This window comes from Leopardus geoffroyi, chromosome A1 (genome assembly GCF_018350155.1).
Source record: "Leopardus geoffroyi isolate Oge1 chromosome A1, O.geoffroyi_Oge1_pat1.0, whole genome shotgun sequence".
Lineage (NCBI taxonomy): Eukaryota > Metazoa > Chordata > Mammalia > Carnivora > Felidae > Leopardus > Leopardus geoffroyi.
Genome location: NC_059326.1, coordinates 78,693,903 through 78,721,128, shown reverse-complemented (window position 1 = coordinate 78,721,128; position 27,226 = coordinate 78,693,903). Strand labels below are relative to the sequence as shown.

The following is a 27,226-nucleotide window of genomic DNA, read 5'->3' as shown; positions in this document are numbered from 1 at the left end:
AGTGAGACGGTACTCCTTACTCTGTGGGAGGTCTGATGGGGAGGGGAGCAAGGAGGTCTGCACGAGACTGATGTCTCTGCATGTCCAGAAACACACTGGGGCCTTAAGAAGGGGCCAAGAAACGGAGTATGTACTAAACGTTACAAGGTTCAGACGTCACTTGCAACACAAAAAAATTATTGTAGATACCAGGGAAATATAGAGCAACACCGTTTAAAAGATGGTTTCATTAAAGCATATTAATGATGGTCATTATGTGAACTAATTACTATTGATGACTTATTTTCATTTATCAAATATTACTGTGTCATTAACATGTGCCCGATATTATTTTTTTTAGAAAATTTTTTTAGAATTTCTTTTTTTTATTTCTTTTAATGTTTGCTTATTTTTGAGACAGAGGGAGACAGAGCATGAGTCGGGGAGGGGCAGAGAGAGAGGGAGACACAGAATCTGAAATAGGCTCCAGGCTCTGAGCAGTCAGCACAGAGCCCGACGTGGGGCTCAAACCCACGAACCGTGAGATCATGACCTGAGCCAAGTCGGACGCGTAACCGACTAAGCCACCCAGGCGCTCCATGTGCCTGATATTATTAATGTGAATTTGGTTCTAACACCAAACCAGGTTCATTGGATGATTGCTCTTTCTTTGCCTGAAGGGCTCCATACCCTGCCAGACCGGGCGCAGCCTCAGCATAAGCAGATGATTTAGGGAAGACCCGGTCCTGAATACAGAGACGGAGGGATGCATGGTAGGTAAAGGGAGTGGAGGGGGAGAGTAATGAACTTCCTGACTTCCACAGATACCAGCAAAGTGAGTAAGGATGGTGTTATTGGCTACACTTTTCAAACGAGGACATCAAGAACCAAGCCCTAGAGAAATTAAGTGAAATGCTAAAGATTAAACAGAAAAAACGGGGCAGTCGTTGAAACATGCTAGGACTGGCCCAAGTGGTCCTATAAGTAACAGGTGGCTGTGGAAGACACAAGCTGCCTCCATCACCCACGGGGCCATGCTTGTGACCTCGGTTCACCTGGACAGAGAGTGCCATGACACTTTGCTGGGCCCATCGTCAACTGGCTTCGTGGCCCACCACACACGTTTCTACTCCACGGATTCCAGGTGAGAAAACAAAGAGGTTAACACTTGACCAGGATCAATCTAGCACCGTATGTTAATTATACTGGAATTTGTTTTTAATGTTTTAAAAAAGACTTGTCCAGGATCTCCCAAGATGAGAAAAGGCAAAGTGACATGTGATTCTAGTCACGAGTGCTCTGTGGGAAGGGTTTCAGTCAGTCCCCAGAGCTGAACCTCACAGGTAAAGTTGTTCAGAGGAGAGCATAATGAACCAGAAATTTAGGAAACAATTCAACCTTCAAATGATTTTCTCCTCTCAAAGATACTCCGCAGAATTGGCTTTTATGTGCTTAAAATACGAGGCTCCAAGAGGCATATCCCTCATCCATGTCGGATGTGTTTTCAGCCACTTAGATAAGTGTCTTCCTCTTCTGCTAAAAGCCTGAATGAAAAAGAATGGCCAATTGATTTCCACAAAACCCTTCATTCATTTATGTCTGTCTCTGCTGTCACTCCTCCCCTCCAGATAATAAATAATTCAAGCCTCTTCTATCTTCTCCTTACTCAGAGGACCCTGAAGCTTTCGCCTTTTACTTATTCCTCCCTTGACCACTTCCTATGAGCCAAAGACCTTTTTTATGCTGAACCAAACAAAACTGGGAGCAGTACTGAGAACGTACCATTGATTCATGCAGTGTCGTAATTCCCCTTTGGCTTTGTATCATCCTGTTTCTAAGTGGAGCGCGGCTCCCAACTCACTTTTTTTAACGACATCTATCTGCAGAGATGACATGTTTACTGAACTGTCCACAACGACCTCTAGAGAGTTTTCGAAAGATATGTCAATAAGAATCATTCCAACAGACTCGGTGCGTGTATGACACTTTCTCCTTAGAAGGGAAAAGATAACCCTACTGTGGATTGGAACAGAAGTTTTCAAAGCATGGCACAAGAGGGTCGTTTCCATATAACGACCACTCTTAGAACATGATGTTAGAGGTACTGATCTCGCATGAGTGTATTTGTGGCAATTGGTGAAAACCTGTTTCCTTTACGTCAAGGCTCTTCTGAAACTTCAAGGTCATCACCGTTATTGCCATTGTTTTGTCATTATTTTAATTTCTCCAGCAATTGGACGATGCTCAAAGGGTTTTTTGTTTGTTTGTTTGTTTTAATGACAACAAGTGGAGGCATAGATGGGTTTGAGTTTTCAAAGATGAGGAAGTAGATACAGTGAATTAAAAACCCAAGTATTTCCTAGCTTAAAAAAAGAAAACCTTTTTTTGAGAACCACATCTCCACCCACCAATTGCCCTTATCTCCTTTTTCTTTTAGAAACCAAAGCACATAGTTGGGGCGCCTGAGTGGCTCAGTGGGTTGAGCATCCAAATTTGGCTCAGGTCATGATCTCACGGTTCATGGGTTCAAGCCCCACATTGGGCTCTGTGCTGACAGCTCAGAGCCTGGAGCCTGCTTCCGATTCTGTGTCTCCCTCTCTCTCTGCCCCTCCCCTGATCCTGCTCTGTCTCTCAAAAATTAAAATAAAACATTAAAAAAAAAAAAAAAAAGCACACAGTGGTCTTCAACTCCTCTCCTATGATGGCTCAAGACACCATGGTCTGAATGCCACTCTTGTCCATTGACACTGATCCTTGTCTGTTGTCCCAGTAGATCCTCCTCAAACATGTGCCCTAATCTTGTCACATCACACCGGCTGCTCAGCAGACCCTGCCTCTGACACCGTGATGCTCGTGTTCTTGACCAAAGACCTCCTCCTCCCTTTGTGAACGCCTTTCGTCTATCTGCTTCCCAGAAGTGTCTGACCTGAGCCATGTATCCCCGTTGCCTAGCTCCTCCTGTAGCACGGCTGAAATAAAACCAGTATGTTCATTACCCCGTGTCTCTAAATAGACATCTCCAGCCTGACGTCAGACCCATATATACAATTGTATCCTGGGCAGCTCTCCTTGGACATCACGGGACCCAACGTGTCCTGGCCTGTCTCTCTTTCTCTGGGGCACATCTGAGCTTAATGAAAACACCATACACATAGTCGTTCAAGCGAAAATATTAAGTGCCAGTCCTGAATATTCCCTCTCTTTCATCCTCTGCAACTCCCAAATCAGTCCTACAGCCTAAGATTCCTTAGTACTCAAGTCTCCTTCAAATTCATCCACTGTTCTCCGTTCTGAGGTCAATGACCAACACAGACTTCCCTCCACCTGGGTGTGGACTGCCACAAGAGCCTCCTAGCTGGTCTCCCCCACCCCACTCCTGCTCCCCTCCTCTGGTTCCCCGTAGTCAACCCCACTAACACCAAGCTTTGCTCTCCACTCTAATGGGTGAAAGATTTTAATGGATTCCAATTACTCTTAGGAAAGATCTAAACATGGTTACATAGTGTATTGGGCCTTCACAATCTGGACGTTCAGGCTTAGGAAGGAAGAGTGTGGACCGAATTCGGACGTTCCAAGTTTGAAGAGATGATAAGATACAGTGGCCTGCTTGGGTTCTGACCACATGTACATAGAGACCTTGATAGAAGCGGAGCCACAGATGTTTTCCTGGAATCTATCCACAAAGATGCTGGAAATGAAATAACCGAAATAAGACACATTTAAAGAAAAAGAGTAAGGCAAAGCACAGAAATTTTCACTAATCAGACAGCAAGTTCTGTTAATTCTTTCCCATAAATACTTCTCAAATCAGACTATGCCTCATCATCCCTATGGCCACCATTCTGATTTCAGCTTATTCTCCTGTCTGTTCCCCTTTCCAATCTCCCTTTTAATCCACCCACCGTATCACTACAGAATGACAGTCCTGAACGCAAACCCTATCACATCGCGTACTCTTCAAAAATCACCCCGTGAACTCTCTCATGTGATGAATACCATAAAAATGCATCCTATCTGTCCAAATATTGCACATTTGTTCTCCCCCCTCCCCAACGTGGGACTCTGTCTGTTTGTTCTTTGAATGTACCATGCACTCTCCATGATGTATGTCACAGAGAGCGTCTCCTCTGCCCAGGTTCCTCACCCGTCCATCATCAGTAGATGCCGCCCCACCCCCTTCCTTCAATGCCTGCTCGCTCACTTTGAGAAGACCGGCCCTCTCCTCACACTCCTTCCCCGGAGCAGAACCAGGCACCTTGCTCTGCATTCTCCCCTAACTCCGACTTACAGAAACATGAGTGCTCACTTTCCAATCTCCCCTCTAGACTGTGAATTTCCCGCACCAAAGAAACCTATCCGCCCGTAAGAGCTGGGTGTCCCGCATCATGTCTGGGCATAAGTGAATGATGGAGACGTTTGAAAGCAACAGGTGTAAAGTAGGGAGACAAGCAAGGAATCTGGAAGAAAATGAGTCAAAGAGTTCCACCAGCACTTTTTTCAGGCAAGGAAAAAGTTAAGAAATTAGAGATGATCACAGAGTCAAAGTAGGTAAACATTTGGAGGTAAATGAGGCACATAAAAGAGTTTGATGTTTCAACGCAATAATGAAGCGGGAGCTAAAACGTAGTCATTAGGTAGGAAGGCATTTGAGGGGCGTATATAAATACCTATTTAAAGAAGTTTGGAAGGTAGAGAGGGAGGGAGCCAAACCATAAGAGACTCTTAAAAACCGAGAATAAACTGAGAGTTGATGGGGGGTGGAAGGGAGGGGAGGGTGGGTGATGGGCATCGAGGAGGGCACCTGTGGGGAGGAGCACTGGCTGTTGTATGGAAACCAATTTGACAATAAATTTCATATTAAAAAAAAGGTAACCTTCAATTTAAAGAAAGAAAGAAAGAAAGAAGTTTGGAAGTAAAGGTAAGTGGACTTACAGACCCTTAGCTTGAACAGATAAGAGCAATGAAATAAAGAATAGTATTTATCTATGAGTTTGGAAAGTATTAAAAAAGTGTTTAAAAAAAAAAAGTCAGCTTCCGAGAGCCTAGATTCTCTGAATTAGCAACATGTCCATCCCGGCCCCAGGGCCTTTGCACTTACTACTCACTCTGCCTGGCACACCCTTCCCACAGATAGTCACATCCTGGTTCTTTCACTTCATTCAGTCACTTAGAGGTCATCCTTTTATAAACTATTTAAAACGGACTTCCACCCCATTCTGCTGCCAGATCACTTACTAAATCTTTAAACTTCTTTGTTTTCTTCACATCAGTTGCTGCCACCAAAATTTTTTTTATCTACATCTGCTTGTTGACTACCTTGCTCTGTCTCACCACTGTAATCGGAATTTCAAGGCGGGAGTGATGTTAGCTGCCTTGATTGCCCTTGGATTCTTAGCCCGCAGACCAGTCCTTGGAAAAGAATAGGAATTCAGTATATATTTACCGAATTCATAAATATAGGAATGAATGGGATAAAAGAAAAAAGTTAATCAACTTAATCTATTCAACCCAGTTAAGTTACCATGGCATGTTTATGTCTCTAAAGTGACATGAGGTGTGAGCCAACCACTGGGAGCATAAAAAGCCCCCTTTCATTCACCAAACAACCTACAGAAAGAGAGGGCATCACATTAGACTAACAGATGTCGAGTGAGACCACAGGTGTGGAACCCTCCGTACACAATGATAAGCCTTGAATAATGTAAGGCCAAAACTGCAGCAACACACAAAGAGACGGGCATTGGATGCACCCCTGGGACACAGCAGCCATGGCATTCCCGAGTCTGTATAAAAAGTGAAATATACGAACAATGCAGTCAAATGTTGAATAACAGACATATCACTGTACTGATATTCTTCAGCTGTTCACTTTACGACTGATAACAGAAATATATATATACATACATATACATGAAATATTTTTATATTTCTATATTGTTATATAGAGAGATATAGATTAGATTTGGAGTTGTACATAGATATAGACATGTGACATTAAACATAAAGATCTTTATGGATGCCTGGGTAGCTCAGTCGGCTAAGCGTCTGACTTTGGCTCAGGGCATGATCTCGCGGTTCGTGGGTTCAAGCCCCGCATCAGGCTCTGTGCTGACAGTTCAGAGCCTGGAGCCTGCTTCAGTCCGTGTCTCCCTCTCTCTGTCTCTATGCCCCTTCCCTACTCATGCTCTGGCTCTCTCTCTCTCTCTCAAAAATAAATAAACATTGGAAAAAAAAAAAGATTTACCTTCAGCAGCATATTTAATTTCTATCTTTTTCTTAATTGTGTTAGGTTGAGGGGTCCTAGATTATCACTAGTATGAGAGCTTTATTCATGTTTTCTTTCATTTCGATAACATTCAATAAAGCAGTGTTCACAAGATATTAAATCATTGTTATAATTCTTATATAAATACTCATATATTATCAATGCTGTTATAAAGAGAAGTATCCATTTAGAACAGTTGTGCTATGTATTAAAACTAATTTTAGTAGAATCGTAGGTGCTATTGATCTACAGATCTTATTCTAAGATTACAAAATTTGGGGCACCTGGGTGGCTCAGTTGGTTAGGCATCCGGCTTCCGCTCGGGTCATGATCTCGCGGTCCGTGAGTTCAAGCCCCGCGTCAGGCTCTGTGCTGACAGCTCAGAGCCTGGAGCCTGTTTCCGATTCTGTGTCTCCCTCTCTCTCTGACCCTCCCCCATTCATGCTCTGTCTCTCCGTGCCTCAAAAATAAATAAACATTAAAAAAAAAACTAAGATTACAAAATTTAAATTGCAAGGTATGGGGCACCTGGGTGGCTCAGTAGGTTATGCGTCCAACTTCGGCTCAGGTCACGATCTCATGGTCCCTGAGTTCGAGCCCCACATCGGGCTCTGTGCTGACAGCTCGGAGCCTGGAGCTTGCTTCAGATTCTGTATCTCCCTCTCTCTCTGCCCCTCCCCTGTTCTCTGTCTCTCTCAAAAATAAGTAAACATTTAAAATAATAAATAAATAAATAAATAAATAAATAAATAAATAAATTGCAAGGTGAATTTTTTTTAAACCTGGTTGAGAATTTTTTTTCACTTCAGATTAGTTGAACAATTTAATACTGAATGAAAACATAAGTATTTGAGAACACCTAACAAAATATTTTAAAAATCAGAACAGTATGCTCGTGAATGAGGCAAGTAGATCAGTGTGACTGAACAGAAACTAGAAATTTATGCAAGGACATTTTGGAATTAAAATATGACAAAAATGGAATTACAATTCAGTGGATGCGACGCATATAGAAATAGAAGGGGGTGACTTTGATCTCACACCACGCCATACATTAACTTTTACAAGGATCAGAACTTAAAATATAAAAATAAAAGCTTAAATAAGACAACGACTAACCATTTAACTTTAAAACAGACAACCAAAAGCGATAAATAAAACCAAAATCCATAGGAGACATTGTTTCTATAAATTGTTACAATTTTAGATGCCAACCAACACCCAAAACAAAAACACAAGAGAAAAATAGGAGAGCTCTCTTCAGCACACACTCAAGGAAATATTGGTATTTCCTAATGTAAAAGATAACATACAGTTGATAATGAATAGTATAAACAATCCAGTCAACAAATGAGAACAAGTATGAAGAAATTGGGCTCATACAAAATGGGGGAAACTCCTTCATTATTAGTAGAATAAAATTACACCTTTGGGAGAAGGTGCTGACAGCATCTGAAGAAGGACCACATTCCGGGATGCCAGAGATGCAGGAATGGGCTTTCTCTGCTGATGGTGAGAATCTGAAGTGCCACAGCCTATTGGAGAGAAATCTGGCAGTTTCTACGCCACTTAAAATGGCACAGACCATTTGATTCAACAACACTGCCCTTGTGAATCAATACTTTAGTAATAGAAGCCCAAATCCTAAAACATAGTGTTTTATTTCCTATCAAAAAGGGAAGTCTAGGGGCACCTGGGTGGCTGAGTCATTGAAGTGTCTGACTTGTGGTTTTGGCAGTTCACAAGTTCAAGCCCCACTTTGGGCTCTGTACTGATGGCATGGGACCTGCTTGGGATTCTCTCTTCTTCTCTGTCTGCCCCTCCTCTGCTCATGTTCTGTCTCTCTCTCTCTCTCTCTCTCTCTCTCTCTCTCTCTCTCTCAAAATAAGATAATAAACATTTTTTTTTTTTACAGAAGAGAAGTCTATAAATAAATGGCTTAATAAATAATTCACACGCTATGGAATATTACTTACCAATCAAAACAAAAATAGTTAGACATATTTACCGGCCAGAAAAGATGCCCATGTGGTTAAGAGAGAAGGGGACACATCTGAGTTAAAGGTAGTTATTTGGGAAAATACAGATGAGGTTTAAAGCCACAGGAATGGATGAGTCAACCAGGGACTTTGCAAAGTGTCAGGACCAAGCTCTAAGAAGAGAAGCCCTCAAGGATTCAAAGGAAGAGCTGCCACTGAAACAGGAGAAAGTCCCAAGAATCGCCAAAGAAGAGGCAGAAGTGGAGTGAGAAATTAACGAACACAAGGAAGGACCAGGGTCCACCGGATTTCGCCACATAAAGAGGGTTTAACTAATATGGATTCGGTGGCGTGGTCAGTGGAACAATCTGTAGAGGCAAGAGGGGGAGTGTGTAGGCAATTTTTCCAAGAGTGACCATGAAAGCAAAGAAATGCATTGGCGGCCAGGAAGGTCAAGGGAGACTGATTACCCAAAGTAGGTATATTGGGCCCTGTATGTACAAAACACGTTCCGAGGAGAAGCGACTGAGGGAGCAGAAAGCAGGGGTAACTGAAGGAGGGAGGCAAGAGTGGGTAGGGTCTAGAGCACCGTGTCTTTCTTTGGACACACACGGAGCAGCAACTCACGGCGGGCAGAGGGAAATTCACACACCAGCACCTTCACAGACTTATCGGTGGGAAGATGCCCAAGTTGCATCTGATGGCTGTTTTCTTGGGCGGGAAATTTAAGGATCTTCTAGGTGTAAGCAACCACACGCAGCACGGGAGGAGCGAGGGGGAGGTTACCATCTGACACCGACATGAAACGACCCTGCGTTCGCCCAGACCTTGCCTTCAGGGATCATCCAGCAGCTAGGTGTGCGCACACACAGGCCGGGCTCAGCTGGGTTAGGCATGCGTTGCTTGAGTGCAAGGGGGAGATGAGGCCAAAGGGGTCGTTTTGTGGAAGGACCACAGGCCTGACCCGGGCACAGGGTGCACCCAGGGGGTGAGGCGGTCCCGGGACCAGCGTCCCGGCGTGTCGGTGGGCTTGCAGCATTGCAGCAGGGGGGTGGGTGGGAGAGGGGGGCTCTCAACACCTGAACAGCAGGCACAACCAGTGAAAACGAGCAGGGAGGACCTTTCGGTGGAAGGAGCATTTATGAAGACGAGCGAGGAGAGGAAAACTAAGGTGACCTTGGTATTGTGAAAATTTTTTAATATGCAAAATAGCAGCCTTTGTTGTAGAATTCATGTTTGGGTGCCGGGAGTGAACTAACGGTTCTGGAGTATATTCATGTGAAGTAGCTTCCACTCCCTTCCTACTGCAAACAGTGCTGTCCAGCCCCACAGACTCGGAGAAGTAAAACCAGGAGAGACACAGGCCAGGCACAGGTCCTGTTCCTGAGGCACCGAAGAGGCCAGAACAGGGCGGACCTCACGCTTGTGCCCATGGTGAACAGTAAGTCCAAGGACAGCTCCGGGCCTTCATGTGGCCCAGAACTCTCATTCCTCCCTCCTGCTCCTGCCTGCACCTCACGGAGGCAGCTGCCGGGTTCACTCGCCACCCACCAGGCGTGACTCAGACAGAATCGCACGACAGACCCATCCAAACGCACTTCCCGGCCACAGAGATCCCGGAAGCATCAGCACTTTCTGTGGTGGTGCTCCAGAGCTTTCCAGCGATATCGTGCTTCCATGGGAAATTCTTATACTCTAGTTTTCGACTCTTCTATATAAGAGATATGGAACATTCAGAATTAGGCCAGAGCCCACGCCATGAGAAAGGAATGTGGGTGGAGATGTGGGTCCAAGCGATTTCTTCCTCTATATATTCTCTCTCTGACATGCTCTTAAAGTTTTCTTTCCGACTATAAAAGTAAAACATGCCGGGGCACCCAGGTGGCTCAGTCGGGTGAGCATCAGACTCTTGTTTTCGGCTCAGGTCATGATGTCACAGTTGGTGGGACTGGGCCTCAGCACAGAGTCTGCTTGGGATTCTCTCTCTCCCTCTTTCTCTGCCCCTCCCCTGCTTGCCCTCTCTTTTTCTCTTTCTCAAAATGAATATACTTAAAAGCAATTTTTTGAAAAATAAAACATGCCCACTATAGACAATTTAAGCTAATTCATAAAAGTAACAGAGAATTCCATAGTTATAATTAATTACACAAATAATTATATTCAGTATATAGTCACAATTAATATCTAATACTTATGTTTTCTATTTATATATGAATAATTATAACTAAAATAACTATATGATATATACAATTATACTTATAAAAACTGATTATTGTATCAGTTAGACTTCCACTGTTAGAATTTGAGTTTAGACCTTTCAGTATTTTTTTTTAATGTTTTTATTTATTTTTGAGAGAAAGACAGATAGACAGACCGTGAGGGGAGGGACAGAGAAAGAGGGGTACAGAGGATCCAAAGTGGCCTCTGCACAGACAGCACCGAGCCTGATGTGGGGCTTGAACTCACAAACCGTAAGATCATGACCTGAGCCAAATTCAGACCCTCAACCGACTGAGCCCCCCAGGTGCCCCTAGACCCTTCAGTACATACATGCTTTAACACTGAATAATGAGTATTTCCCCAGATGAAGTTAAAAGTTCCATGTAAGCATTCTTGATTGGTCTGCTGACATCCAGACATAAGGCTCCCTTACTAGGCCCACAGGGGACTCTTTCTCGCAAGTTCTTACTCCTGCCCTGGAATTCGACCACTTCCTGCATTGCTACCTGGTTGCAAGCGGACACAGCGTGGCGACAAACCAGAGCCACAATGAAAAGACGGGCATGTGGACGCTGATGCCAGGAAGAGATGACGTGAGGAACACAGGCCAATTCGCCTTGTCAATAGATCATTCCCAATATGAGGATCAAGGGAACACAATACGGAAACACCCGATCCACTGAGAACAACAAAGCTGTGGATTATGATCCTTATCGACAAACCCTCTGTGCGACAAACCCGCATCGACATGCCCCCACTTTTCCTTCTATATTCTCTTCATCCTCCAAGATCCAGCCCAATTGTGAAGTGCCCTTGACCAGTGGCACACAATGAAATATAGTTTCTGACCTCCGTTAGCACACCATACCAGTCCGCCACGGAAGTCCGTTCTTGACATTTCCCTGCTTCTTTTCCATTTTATAGATATTACCAAACACCGAGCGTAGGACGTGGTCCGATCTTTTGTAAGCAGTATGCAGTTACTTTGATAAATTCATCAGGAGCGTTTTCCCCAGGTATTTGAAACATTTCACTGTTCTTTCATTTTACATTTCATCTAGGCTGCAAGAATTAACTCCAGTCACTACCATTGACCAGACATCATCGCTTCTTTTAAATTTTCTGAAATTCTAAACTCAAATCATGCAGCTGAAACAAAAGTAACATAAGGCAGGAAGGGGCAGCTTCACGTTGTATTTGGTGACTAACTGCTCCCGGAACCGCCCCAATTCATGCCCCTCTGTCCCTCTGTGCTTCTGCCCAGCTCTCCTGGCTACCTTCCACCAGGTGTGTTCACTCTGACCGGCGATCACCCAGGTTCCTTGTAGAAATGGTGCAGAGGGTTGAAGGAATTTCCTCTGCAGAGGCACAGGAAGGAGAAATAATGACACTGTGCTAATGCAGTGCTATCCTACATATATTTCACCAAGACAATAACCCCAGGATTTCAGGGATTAAAACAAAAAAACTATGCTCAAAATTCCTAAAGATGCTTTACATCCCTAATTCTATCAATGAAAGAGTTAATCTTCAAACTTACAAGCTGATCAATGAATTCCTTTTGGAACTAAAATTATCCTGCAAGCCAGACGCATGCCTCTTTGGGGTCTGGTGAAGAGTGAGACGTTTTTTGTTCTCATTAATCATAGATTCTTTTTCATTCCTATATACATCCCCCACAGAAGACAAAAGAAAGGTAGAAATTTTTTTCCTTCTCAGTTATCATTATCTTTCACTCTCCTTTAGTGCAAAACTCAAGATCCGTTCAAAATGTGTTCCCTTGAACGTTACTTTACATGGAACATGTAATGAATGTCCTTTGCCAACCAAACCCTCATCCTAAAAGGAAACCATTTTCTACTAATGTCATCTGCCACTTTAAAACGAGGACATACATGTACAGAAGTTTTCAGAAGTGCCACAAGAGAAAGCATGTGTGTCTGGCAAGCCATTTTTGCTATAAATATGTTTCCCTCTTCATGATTATCTTCCAGAGAAGGTTCAGATGCAGCTTTTTATCTAGCTCAGAAAATCGTTAAAAAAATCAGGCATTGAAGAGAGCCTTTGTGGACTCATCAGAAAAGCCAGTGACAAACTGTTTTCACCATGCTAGCGTCCATGCAGAGCATTTGGTACAGATGTCACTCGAGTCCCTGAGCACTCCAAGGTAAACGATGCAAGGACAAAAGTTTACAGTCAAGGATAATGGGAAAGATCAAGCTGACAAGTTGAGCTTTGAAGCAGGAAGAAGCAGTAAAATTTGAAAGAAACACAGTAACCAAATGGTTTCAGCCCTACATTCGTGAACTAAGTTTTTCTGCAAACACTGTATTATCATAGGCTGATACCCAGAAATATCCTAAAAATCCCTTTTCACGAATTGCTAGTTGTTGTTTCTTTTTTTTTTTTAATTGCTGTGTGTATGTTTCCTGAAAAAGGTCTTTAAAGATTTCTGTACCCTCAGTATTTGGATCACAGTGTAACAATTTCTGAACCTGAAATTAAGAGGAAATACATTCAAGCATGTAACACATCTTTCAGAGTCACCGTTCCATGCCCCCCTTCTGCATGTGGCATGCCGGAAGACCAGCCCTGATGCTGGCACCTGCACAGAATAATATTTCAAGAAGACAGCCATATGAGCAAAATGTCAAGCTTACTTACAGCACTTGATAAAATGATAGTGAGACATCTTTCCAGCTCAGACAGCAATCTCGCTCCGGGTTCCAGCATTGTCTTCGGCTACAACTGGAGTCCCCAAGCAATGCATTATTCAGAGCCCTTCCTCAGGTAACAGTTTACCCCGGGATGGATTATCGAACCGAGGCTCTGTTCCATGATCCTGCAGAAAGCTTCAAACTCATTCGCATGCCGCAGCTGGAGTTCGGAGAAGCCCCTCCCGGGTGGATCTGGGGCCACCACTGCTGCACGTGCTATTGTAGCGCCGATGATTGACAGGGCTCCGAGTGCCACAGTCCCGGGGATCGTCCGCTCTAATTGGTGCGCACACGCAGCCACATTCTGCCCGCACAGAGGTGCTGCAGTGCGGCTCGCCTGGTCCTGCCTGTTAATGGCTTTTCAATAGCTTGCAAATGGCAGCAAACTAGCTGATGAGTGGGCTGGAGGCAAGAAACCCAACCAGGGATCCTAAATCTTATTCGTGCACATTGTCCGTGAGCCCAATGTGACCAGATTCCTAGCCGGTGGCACAGCACACTATTTTTAGTTACCACCAGTTGCTGTGTGTGAACACGAAACGGAGAGCAGGACCTCAAAATACCACCTCTTAGAATCGGAGGTCGTAAGGTCCGCCTCTTCATAATGAGGAAATGACATTCCATTTCACAACACATCTTTTCGGTTTTCTACACGCAGAATGTCAAACTTCAGTTAGCCCCCAAAAAAGCTTTTGGTTTGCGAAGCTTTACAAATTTAGGATTCTGCTACCTCTGCAGACTATGATGGATATCACTGTACGACCGGATGAACGGAGTCTGACTGAATTGGAATCAGAAAGAGAGAGGTACGTGGTCTTCAAGGATTACTGCAATAAGAATAAATAACATGCTTATCCTGCAATAGCCACGTTAGCAGAAGATGAAGGTCATGTTTAAGTCACTTACAGAGGCAAATTAATTGTTCTTACAAATTGAGACTTTTTATCATGATCTCTGCAGGTGATTTGACACAGTCTAGAATTTGTGTTTCGGGTTTTGAGGGCATTGGAAAGACAAACATGAACAAGTAGGTTAAATGTGTACATCCTTTTATGGCAAAAGCTTAGGTGTGGGATTCCCTTACTAAGCAAAACTTTAAGAGAAACACCTCCATTAAGCAGAAAGATTATAAAATGCAAACCTATGCAACAAAGGGTCGTGACTTAAGTTTTCAATGAGAAATCATTCCAGCCATTAATTTTTTTTTTCTTAATGTTTATTTATTCTTGACAGAGAGAGACAGAGTGCGAGTGAGAGAGGGGCAGAGAGAGAGAGGGAGACACAGAATCCGAAGCAGGCTCCAGGCTCTGAGCTGTCACCACAGAGCCCGACGCAGGGCTTGAACTCATGAACCTCGAGAACATGACCTGAGCCGAAGTCAGATGCTTAACCTACTGGGCCATCCAGGCACCCCCATTTCAGCCATTTAAATAGTATGATGTCTAGAAGAACAAGTTCAAGGTCTGGGTCAGGATGACCCAAGTTCAGATCCAGATTCGATCACTTACTGGAGTACCAACTTGAACAAGTTATTTTATCTAGAGCCTCAGTTTCCTCACGGACACATGGGAAGTGCAATTCCGAAACTTTGTTCCAAAGGTCAGAAAAACATCTACAGAGATTCTAGTTTGTACTGTCGGCATGCACTAAAAGGCTACCATCAGCATTAACAAGGAAACGACAGCATATACTGAATGACTGCAGTGGACACAGTAACTTGTTTTCCCAGGAACTGGAATGAGGATTTTGAACTGTTACCAGTCATACGTATTCTTCATTCATTCTCTCATTCATTCATTCATTCATTCATTCATTCTACAATTAACTATTGCCTTTATATACAAGGAAGATACAGCCTACTATTTAAGATTTCCTGTCTGTTTCAGGAACACGCATGTCTGTTACCCAACAGAGAGCCAGGCTCTCTCTCACCTCGTGACAAGTCTTCATATACACAGACAGGAATTATGTATATGAATGGGGCCCAACATCACTGGGGAAGGTGCTATGTACCTAGATATCACTACGCCCTCCTTTACACAAAGGTATGTTGTCTACCTACCTTCCTTAAATATACATATTTCTTACTGTTCTGCAGGTTGCATGTCTTCACATAATACATTCTCGACAAACGGCATAAGACAACTGAGCTCTATCACACCATTTCCTATTCGAAAGGAAAAATTAATGTAGGAGACTCAGATAAAGCATGGTGTGCGCTTGGCAAAGAAAATATGTTATTGAAACTAGGATTGATTGGGGCCCAAAAATCTGTTATTAACGAACCCAAAACCCCCTCAAGTCAGAACTCTGAACACAATCCCCCGTGAACACTAACATCTCTCCCCATACTTGAGGGGCTTGTTACCAAATGCGTTTGTGATTCTCTGTTTCATTTATTCCACAGATATCTGGCAAGTCATTGTCCACTGAGACACCGGGAAGGTTGGTGTCGTTCCTCCCCTCATAGCGCTTGTCACCTGGTGAAATCTAGACAGTCATGCAGGGCAGCGCAGGGCAGTGCGCTAGAAATTACAAGATGGGAAACGTGGATCTCTGACCCAAAGGAGTAATATACGATCCACTTAGAGCTGAAGGAGGCTACCCTAAGAGATGTATTCTACCTTTATTATAATACTCGGGATCTGCTTCTTACGCATGAGCTGGATATATAGATAACTCCCCCAGATTAAGAAGTTCTCTCCTCTCTTTTATCTCTGAAAACCACATACTTGTATTCAAAACACTAGTAGAAGTATGTTCAACCACAGAGAAATACAGCTTTATGTTAATCTTCATTAGCAAACAAGAAAATGTATGTAGGCATTAATAAAAACAGAAAATAATTCTGGCTCTCTTCACTTCACTTCCTTTTATAAAATAGAAAACTACTGGTCATTTACAACTGGTTAATATTTCGTGATCTCTGCCCACCCCTAAGAAGCACAAACTCGGTGTTAGGAGATCAGACTGAAAGGTTCAGGATTCTTTGGATCTGATACAGTAAACGTAACATCAGCGATGGTGATGGTAGTCAGGAAAGACTTCGATGGATTAGCTGCATTATTAGTAACTTCTCTTGCCGCCTGTGCTCAGCAAGCACATTAAAAGAAGTTGCTTTTCTCAGTCACAAAAGTTACACCCTCACAAAACATTTCATTATCTTTCAGAATGATCACAATGACCCATTGTTCTCTTTGAATGTCACACATAATATTTCAAAAGCAATCTGGAATAACAGAGAAATTATTTTTTTCTCTTTTATGCGCCCAACAGCTGCTCACTATTCACACTATTTCTGATGAAAACACATGATTTCTTCCTTTCAAATGTTAGCATCATTATACACCAGATTTTTTTTCAAATAATTTCCTGGCCCCCCCATAAAAATATATGAAAGGAGAATGATTCTTGTGCCAGACGAGCATTTGAAAATTATGCACTTATTATTAAATATCTTTTTTTATTTTATTTTTTATTTTTTAAAATTTACATCCAAATTATTACTAAATATCTTTTAAAGTGGGATGTGTGAAATACACCAGTTTCAAAACAGTTTTCCTAATGAAAGCTCACGGGTGAGATAGCATTCCGCTTAGTCCTCTATTGGGACAGATCTATCATGCCAGTCTTTTCATAGACAATTTCTAAATCTAATAGTCCTGTAAGTTTCACACTTTATCAAATGATGGGAGTAAAACTCAAGTTTATAAACACTACTAGTTTATGTAGGGTTCGTGTATGTAGTAAATTACTATAAAAATGCCAAGTGAGGCTATAAATCCATGCGCAAATTGTAATTCAAATTCAAGCTCTATGATGTAGGCATCTTTGCCTCTGCTCTGGGAATAGGTGGGGGCAGAGAAATATTGGGGTTTGGTGAAACAAATCACACACAGGTTTTGCTCCATACGTAACCCCCACAAAATGGCTGGGAATTAAATTTACAGTATCACCTGTCATGCATGCTGAATGCTTTTAGTCTAGTAGATGGGAGCCACCGCCTTCTCTCCTGAGAATAATGCTGGTTTAGTAAGTGGGGGCCCTATAAGACTTAAGGGGGCTTTTTCTGAAGGTGCAGAGAAAGAACAACGTGAGCTGTCAAAAAGAAAGAGCATCATCAAACTCAGTATTTGCTAGAAAATCGGTCTCATTGGTCATCCCACAGATGCCTCAGGACCAGGATCAAGCCTGCCTTGCCTGACTGATCAGACCCCCGCCTTTCTAACTGGCTCCCTCTTCATAGTCTGCCACCTGTTAGGACTGATCTATATTTCAGCCAGTATGTTAAATCACTGGCTCCCCATCTTCAAACAGTCCCACAAATCTCCTATCAGAACAAGCAGACACTTAACTTAGATGCAGGCAATCGTGGGGTAACAGAGGAAGGAATTTACAACCTGGATCTGCACGGCTGGAAAGACAGGACAGGTTAACATGGACCACCCATTCTATAACAGCAGAGCAGTTGAGGATGCTAACCCAGCTGAGCACTGCTTAATGCTTGAATGTGAACATGTAATATAAAGGTTGGAAAATATTCATCAGTATTAGCACTAATATTTTCATAGAAGAGCAATGCAAAGTAAAATAGAATGCAATTTTCAAATTGTTCTGGAGCACCTGGGTAGCTCAGTCAGCTCAGCACCCAACTTTGGCTCAAGTCATGATCTCACAGTTCATGAGGTCGAGCCTAGCATTGGGCTCTGTGCTGACAGCTCAGAGCCTGGAGCTGCTTCAGATTCTGTGTCTCCCTCTGTCTCTCTCTGCCCCTCTCCCACTCTCTATGTCTCTCTCTCAAAAATAAAAACATTTAAAATTTTTTTAAGAAAAATTGTTCCACAAAAGAGAAGATGCTCTTTATGTAATGCAATATAGAGTAATATAACATATGCATATACGTGCAGTGAAATGGATATGTATATATATCAATTTATACACACACACACACACACACACACACACAAAGGCTATATGTCACTCTCCAGTTGTTCCATAGAGGCATCTGGTTACTCACACTCCCTTTGTGATTTCTATCTCCCTAATGAAAATGAAATGCGTTTGGGGCGCCTGGGTGGCTCAGTCGGTTGAGCGTCCGACTTCGGCTCAGGTCACGATCTCACAGTCCGTGAGTTTGAGCCCCGCATCGGGCTCTGTGCTGACAGCTCAGAGCCTGGAGCCTGTTTCAGATTCTGTGTCTCCCTCTCTCTCTGCCCCTCCCCTGCTCATGCTCTGTCTCTCTCTGTCTCAAAAATAAATAGAAACATTAAAAAAAAATTTAAAAAAAAAAAGAAAATGAAATGCGTTGGATTGTAATGAGCATGAATTAAATGAGCTATCTAGGAGAGGACACCTGCAAACCTTTGCAAATGGATTCACCTGAACATTACCAGCACTTTGAAATCTTCTCCAGCGTGTGTGGAGCAACCATCCAGGATGACCCGCCCACTTTCAGACATTGCTCTAATTCACCAAAATTTCACAGTGAACACGAGTTTGCATCCCTACCCGTAAATGAGACACAGACAGTGTTAATGTCTGTACGACTGCAGTAGGTTTGTGTGTGTGTGTGTGTGTGTGTGTATGCAGGTACAGGTGTGCAAAAGAGGAAGTAAGCATTCTCTGCCTTGTTTTTCAATCCATTTGTGGGAGTACACAGCTTTCTGCAAGTGGCGGGCAGCCAGAAGGGACTTTCCATGACGACAAAGGTAACTGCAGAGATCAGCGATGGCCTACGTAACGAGGCTCAACTAAGTGGGCAGACATATTCACAATTGTCACTAAGGAGACAATTCTGGGGCAGTATTTTAAGGATGTAAAAGATCATCTGAATTTTCCTAAAAATATGAAAGGAATTTTGAGGAAACTGACTTTGGAGCCTCTCCTTCCATCTTCAGTAATGGGGGCAGTTCTCCATAACTATTTCCACATACCTTCAGTCGGGGCTGTCGAGTGAAGGAGCACTGTCAGCCTTGGGCTAATGGTTAACACGCCCAAGGATACAATCACACCTTAGAAGGTAAAGGTAGAGCATAACTCTGGGGAGATTTGGGGAGTAATCACCCCAGACTCATTTGCTTATATTATATTATATATTATCATATTTTAGGGTGTTATAACTGGAGACTTTTCTTGCTGGAGAAGAGTTGTTAACATATTCTCTCTCTCTCTCTGTCTCTCTCAACACCCCCCACTTTTCTGTCCCAGGGATAACTGGAGGAACTTCTCAGAGTGAAGCTATAAACACAGGTAAAACTCCGCAGGCAAAATGAAGCCCCAAGGGCAGATGGCACCTCCTTTCTATTACCAAGGCTCCTCCAGTGGGTGGCCCCTTCTTACACTGCCCTGCGGGAACAGGCTTAGATCTGAATCCTGTCTCTGCCACTCCCTAAAGGTCACACTACCTCATTGAGGGTTCAAATTCTTCAGATGAAAACTGGAGATGATGATACATACTACACAGAATTCTTACACATAGGCTGGCTAGGCACTGGACCTTCCCAGCCATTATTTTCAAAACGACGTGTACACGCCTGAGTTTCACTGACCTAGTGCTATCTTTATATTATTGAAAATATTTATTATGTGATCTGCCCCGAAGACATCACCACCCTTTGGTATGGCCGTGCAGACATCCATGACTAGTGAAACCCAATCTCCATAAACATTTATTCCATGTGTGCTATGAGCCAGGCATCAAATACATGGCTCAGCTTCACAGAATTCCATCAATCCTGGAAACACGTGCATGCACTATGCATGTGACAGTTACAAATTGGGCCTAGACCCTGCCCTAGGGAGCTTACCAAGATTGTAGACCAGGAAGTAGGAATTATTGAAAGACTCTGCACGGTATCTTGAATGCACAGTCTTATGAAGCTGATCACCAAAGCTTGAGGGTCTGGATAATACTCCTGAAGAAGGGGCGTCTCATCAGACACCTGAGCGTGAGTGGAAAGAAATCTGGCCAAGGAGGTGGGCAGACAGGGTGACATGGGGACATTCAAGACAGGCTCAGACTAAAAAACAAAACAGTTGGGTGTGACTGCAGGAGAAGTTCCTGGAACGGCCAGGTGACAGGTGAACCCAGGAAAGTCAGCAGAGTCTAGGCTGGAGACAGGGGTGAGGTGATTCTATTCCTTCATGTGGGTGCTGGAAGGGGGTGGTGAGAGGTACAATTTATGAGCACCACTGGCTGGAGGGAGACGTGGCAGCAGGAGACAACAAGCAGGGTGGGGGGGAGGTCATCTCAATGGGCACCTGTGCAGGGAACACACGGCAGGGGGGCTGGAGGCCGGAGCAAAGGTAGTGGGGTGTGGGGAGAGCAGACGGCACATCCTTCAACCAAACCAGAAGCCCCTTCACCTGTGTCAAAGTCCCCTCCCTGAGTTTGTTTTCTTCTCTATAAGCCCTCCTTTTCCGACTTTCCCAGCATCCTCAGAAAGGGCAGACGTAATCTGATCTAATGTGCCATTTTCACTGACCTCCCGTCACCAATTCTAGAATGATCTCTAGGAGCCCAAACTCCACAAGTTCTGCTCCTAGAAATGTCATCAGAAGAGAGTCAGGGGCGCCAGAAACAGTCACCCGAATTATTCCTCCCCCTGTTTTGCACCCCTCCCTGTTGCCTTCAGGGTGGCTTGGGTCCCAGATATCAGAATCATCCTGAAACCCAGGTAGTCAAAAATATAAATACACACAGTGTCGTTCCCTTTAGCACTTCCAGAATAAATATTCAAATCAGTCGTACAGAATAAGTAAATCATGAATAAGCTTCTCGGTGAACAGTTTTAGGAAGTGACTTCAAATTTCTTCTGAAGGCTTAATTTCGTACAGCAATTAAAATGTGCTTAGCATGTAGCAGGCACTATTCTCATCACTATCACGTACCAAGTTACCTAATCTTCATAACCGACCTCCAGAGTAGGTACTATCGTCTTTTTCTTTTTTTGAACAAAAGAAGAAACTGAGTCACAAAGACTAAGCAAGATGTCCAAAATCACACAACAGCGAGAGCACATGATGGCCGACCAAGACGCTCAGGCCACAGTATAAGTCACACCCTCTTTCAAAGCTTGGGGATCAAGCCTTCCTTTCAGATTCTAGAGCGCATCAGAAACTCTCAACCCTGAGCACATACTTCTTCCGTGTGGAACGTTCCTTACTGCCTTTCGCACCACCAAACCTCCTTTGTTTGATTAACTCAGCCCTACCTATTATGTACCTATAGAGAGAGAAGAGAGAGTGAGGGAAGCTGCCCATAGAAAGGACCTACAGAGAAGGAAAAGGTGAAGAAGGCAAGAAGGTGGGGAACAGAAGGTAGAAAACAAGCAATTAGGGATCAAACATGGGTGAATCACCTCCCCTTTCTCTGTCCCCCACCCCTTGGTTCTTTGCCTGGGTGAACTATAGTTACTTACGAGGGCCATACCTTCTGCTTCTGCATCCCATTATGGATTATTTATGTCCTATGTGGGCTTTCTCTCAAAATGCTAATATGATGCTAATACAATGATGTTTACTCTTAAGCCCTAGCATATCCATCACGGCAGCACTGCGGTGTGCGGGGTCAGTCAACCATGAGCACAAACGGAAGGGAAGTGTTAAGAAAAGATCTACAGATAAGTAGTAGGACTCACTAGAGGGAAGAGGGATACATTTTTATATACAGGATTTAAGAGGCAGAGAGGTAGGGAATTTTAAATTCTTATAAAGTAGCTAAGCCATAACAACTTTAATAGACTTTTCTTTCAATTTAACATAGTATAGCTGCTAGCAATCGCAGGCAGGCTGTTAATATTATAGAATTATTTTCAGAGCACGGAGGATGTTGATACACATCTCTAGACCCCAATATGGAGGTGTTAATTAAGTGGTTTAAGGTAGGATGTAATGCCATGGGCGCGAAGAAATATCACCAAAATAAAAGTCTCACATGAACCTGACGGGGTATTTTGAGGGTGTCAAATGCATAACTCTTCATTTACATGAAGTTCAAGACCATGTAAAACTAATTTGTGAGGACAGAAGTTTTAAAAGTGGACTATTGCAGAATGATGGAAAGGTTTCATATTTTGACCAGGCATGTTTTGACACAAATATAAATATAGAGAGATATAAAGGTATATGAAGCTTTGAGCCATAAGATCCGTGCTTTTTACCGTATCAAAATTACATCTAAAATTTTTTAAGGGTTGCAAAAAGTAACATAATTCCAAACACAGCAGCAAGAGGTATATATAGCAAAAGAGATTTCCAAGGGGTATAAAACAAAGGTGGTTCATCTTACATTTATCGTTTCGACAACCACTGGCCGACAGGCTCCACAGATTTACGCAGATTTATATACTTATAAACACAGACTAGTCACTGCCCTTAGAGTGATTTCCTAGCATGGTAAACTGGCAATTATAATAGAATACGGTCAATGCAAAAGCAAACTATAAACACAGTGTCATGGAAGCAAAGCGGTAAGTGTCATTCAGGAAGAATGGTGCTCACAAGAGGTAAGAAAAGACGGTTTCCAGGACAGGGCACCAAGCAAAGGCACAGCGCCTCAAGACTCCTATACGCCAGCTGGATTTCGGGGACATGGGCACTGAGGCTTAAGAAGGGGTTAGAGTTGAACCTGAAGAGACAGACAAGAGCACATTACTACGGATGCTGCATGTGGCCACAAAATGCTTCATCATCTCGGCCATCTTTATTTAATCCCGAATCCCACAGCCTTCCACAGACTCTTGCCAGAGGGCCCACAGCTTTCCAAAGGGATCCCTGACCCAGTTAAGACCCTTCTTGAAGTTGATGGAGAGTGGCTAGCAGATTTTAAGCAAACGGGTTAAATCGTGAGACTCTGTGAAGGAGAGCTCCCAGGGAGACAGGACGGGCAGAAGGGAAGTAAATTAAAACCTCTGACAAAAGTCCAAGCCAGACATCATGAGGCCTAGAAAGAGAGCCGTGGCGGTGGGGACAAGGCAGCCGGGACAAATTCTCAGGAAGGAAGCAATGACTGTGAGCCTGCCAGGGCGGGAGCGGAGATGCAGAAGGGAGAAAAGGAGTGGTGCCCCATTTGCTTGGTGAGGTCATCGGTGGGACAGAGGAGCAGAAAAGCAAGGGGTGGTTTGGGGAAAGGCAATACGGGATTCTGTGAGGCTGGAAAGTCTAAGTAATGTCCCCAATAGAATACAAAGTACATACAGGAGGTGTTCAAAAGGTCCTCTCCTTCACTGGGGCGCCCAGGAGGCTCAGTGGGTTAAGCATCCTACTCTTGATCTCAGCTCAGGTCATCACCTCACAGTTCGTGAGTTCGAGCCCCTCGCTGGGCTCTGCACGGGCAGCGTGGAGACTGCTTGGGACTCTCTGTCTCCCTGTCTCTCTGCCCCTCCCCTGCTCAGCTGCCTCTGTCTCTGAAAAAATAAGTAAATAAACCTAAAAAAATGTCTTGTCCTTCAATCCTTGTAAAACCGTCGTTTGTCAATTCAACCAATAATTACAGTGCCTTTGCCATGCACAGGGCCTGTGCTGCTGCTGGGTTTTGGTCTCCATTCACTCCTTCTTTTACTTAGCCATTAGTAACTGTTTTTATGGCGTCCATACCACGAGGCAGGGTAGCAGGTCCTGTGGTAGAGCCGGGGGACAGATAGAGACGCTGCCTGTGACCAGCTCTCAGACAGAGAAAACGAAATGATATGCTTTTCTGGATTCTTTAAATTCATACCTAATAAATAAAATAAAAAGGAGGAAACGAGGCAGTCTCTAATCTATTGAGGAAGCAGATTTTACAGAATTGGGGGGCAATTCATCATCAGGGTTTGAGAGACTGCAGACGACCAGACCACCCAGGGCACTGAGGACCAGGGCGGGGGGTTACGGACATCAAGAGCTCAGCTTAGAGACAGTGAGTTAGGGTTGCTTCTTGAATGTTAGGGAAACGTTCTAGCAGAGAGTGGGTTATTTGGTCTACGTAGCTCTTAGGATGCAATGGATTGACAACGGGCACTTGAAATCCATAGTTGATAGATACTCTTTGGGTCCCTGGACCCATTCCAATGTGGGGGGTGTGGGGTGTGCTTCTCATACAACACCAAACAATTCTCTGGAGACCAACAGGCGTCCTACACCATTCAACTCAACTCAACCCAATTCTGACACGGTCCACTTGGAGACAGTGTAAGATCCACAGGTTAAGGGCTGAGTCCCTCAAGACTGCTTCTTTCCCCTCCCCTGCCCCACTTCGGATGCCAGTCACCAGTCCCCGTAACTCTTGCCTGTACTTCTGACCCACTGGCTGTAAGTCAGAGCTTCCAACAATCCCCTCCTTCATTCGCTATATAGCTGCTCACAAAACTCAGAGAAACACAGTACTTATAAGATCACCAATTCACTGTGAGGGGACAGAACTCGAGAAAGGCCAGATGGGAGAGACGTGTAGGACCAGGTATGAGAAAGAGGCGAGGAGCTTCCAAGCCCTCTCCAATGGAGCACACCAGTGTCCCCAACTCAGAAGCTCTCTGAGCGCTGTCCTTTTGGGTTTTTATAGAGGCTTCCTTCTATATGCATAATTGATTAAATCACTGCCCAAAGGCGGCTGATTGAAACAGCCTGCCCCCTCCCCTCCCCTCAGGTGACAGTGGGACTGAAAGTTATAACCCTCCAATCACATGGTTGGTTCTCCTGGCAACCGGCCCCCCACCACAGGTGCCTTCCAAAAGCCACCTAATAAACGCAACGAAGGACATCTTCCTGGCTCTCACCACTTAGGAAATTCCAAGGGTTTTAGGGGCTCCGTCGCAGAAACAGGGATAAAGACCAAATATATACAGCTGACCCTGAATAACCTGGGCTTGATCTGCTGCGTGCACTTACACAGGGAACATTTGCAGCACAGCACTGTAAAGTATTTCCTCTTCCTTATGATTTTCTTTACCATTTTCTTGTTCCCTGGCTTTCTTTACCTTAAGAACACAGTATATGATACACAGCATACAAAATATGTGTTGATCGACTGTTTATGTTACTGCCAGGGCTTCCGGTCAACAGTAGGCCGTGAGTAGTCAAGTTTGGGGCAGTCGAAAGTTATACACAGATTTTCAACTCTGTAGGGGGGAGGTCGGCGCCCCTCCACCCCTGTGTCGTATAAGGGTCAACTGTATTTCTTATGAATCACAGGTATGAAAGCCTCGGGTGTGAGAAGATCACCAGGGAGAGAAAAATCTGAGGGGCGGGGGGGAGCCTTAGCACTGACGCCAGAAATGGAGATAGCACATGCACAAAAAGAGGAGGAAAATAATATACAGCAGGAAAGATGTGAGCAGGGAGAGGTATCTCCCTCCTACTCAGCTAGTTTGCTCTGCTTCTATTAGATCATACATTTTGCACACTGTAAGTCTTCCATTTCCTATATTTCCTGCACTAACCTACGAATGCAAACCTGGCCTTAGTTGTCTTTGAATCCTCCCTGCCTAGCACATGGTTGTTCGATCAACACACTAATAAAAAACAATGTGTACCTGGTATAGTTAGGATACAGTAATGGTGGTGTTTTCATTAATAATAAACGTCTACTTAGGCCATTCTTTATCTTTGCTCTGACACTCTCCTGGGGCCCCTGCATCTAACTGTAAGGAGAGAACTGATTAGGTTCTAACAGCTTTCTCCTCTGCCTTTGGTCTCTCGCACTGAGTTACTGATAGATTCTGATACATTTCTCAAAAACAAAAAAAAAGTTCCTAAAATAATATGGCATTTAAACGGCTTAGGGTAGTAAGGAAGAAATTCAGATCCTGCACTAAAAACCTTCACAGTTCCCTTAGGGGCAAGGAGAAGAATCTTCAGTTTAACTCACTCAGAGACTGGTTTACACACAAAGGGAAAAAACCAAACCAGCTGCCTGAGGACCGATTCCGAGTCGTGTCATCCTATGCCCCATCACCAACAGGCTAAGGGGCAACTAAAAGAGAAAATGGCACAGGGACTGTCCACTGTTTTCGCAAATACCAAAAGCACATACAGTAACAGCGAGGATATTAGAATTCACAAGACAAGTTAGGATTGCACTTAGTTCAAAACATTTCATTTGGTTCCGAATGCCTGCTAATCGGCTTTGTTACTTGGGCATAAGATATTGAGAAAGGGAACAGACTTTCTCCTTAATGTCTATTACATATTCAATTTTCATTTGAACACGTTACTCTTCAAATACTCAATTTAATAACAGTCACTGAAAGACTATTGGGCACAAAACCCCTTCCCTAGAGGCTAATTTGGACAAGATGACCGACAAAAATGCATGGGTCCCATCCTCAAGGGACCTACAGTGTCTTGGGGAAAGGAGGGTATGCATGAACGTCGTTAGCTAAATCTGGCACAATTGTTTATGCCAAATAAGTGCTTCATGCTGTGCTATGGGAGCTCTGAAGACAGAGTGACTCATTCTAATTTGGGATAGAAGGGGATGGAGTTGAGCTGAGCAAAGAAAATGGATAAGGAAGTCGGGATGGCAGAAAGGTACAGTCAGCTCAGGAAAGAGGGAAGTTTGTGCTTTATTTGTGTAACAATAGATTTTGTAGTAAGGAGGTAGATAATCGTAAGTCAGGTTGTTTGGGAAACTAAACCTAGAATAACCTGAATGCCTCTGGCAACCGCTCATCTACTTTCCGTCTCTTTAGATTTGCCGATTCTGGACTTTTCATAAATGGAATCAAAACCGTATGTGACCTCCGTGTCTGGCTTCTTTCACTTAGTGTAATGTGTTCAAGGTTCAAACGTTTTGTAGCACAGATCAGTACTTCGTTCTTCTTTCTGGTAGAATTAATATTATATCATATGGATATACCACATTTTGTTGATCTATTTCAAATGATGGATATTTGGATTGTTTTCACTTTTTGGCTATTATAAATAATGCTGCTACGAATACTTATGTAGAGGTTTCTGTGTGGAGATATGTTTTAAGTTCTCATGCTATATATATCCAGCGATGGCATTTCTGGGCCATATGATAACTCTGTAGTTACAACTTTGCACAGCTACCAAACCATTTTTCCAAAATGCGTGCACCATTTTAT

General features: G+C 43.6%; 1 protein-coding gene across 3 annotated transcripts in view; it reads right to left on the bottom strand.

Annotated features, from left to right (window-relative positions):
• The window catches only part of MYO16 (myosin XVI), a 607,799-nt gene that overhangs the window by 477,213 nt on the left and 103,360 nt on the right, over window positions 1-27,226 (bottom strand). For 2 of the 3 annotated variants that reach the window (XM_045481930.1, XM_045481937.1), the window contains exon 1: window positions 13,108-13,212. The exons of the other annotated variant lie outside the window; for it this stretch is intronic. In XM_045481930.1, the coding sequence (XP_045337886.1) occupies window positions 13,108-13,135 (28 nt within the window). In that variant the 5' untranslated portion in view covers window positions 13,136-13,212. Of the gene's footprint in view, window positions 1-13,107; window positions 13,213-27,226 lie in introns of those variants that run through there. 3 annotated transcript variants of the gene reach the window in all.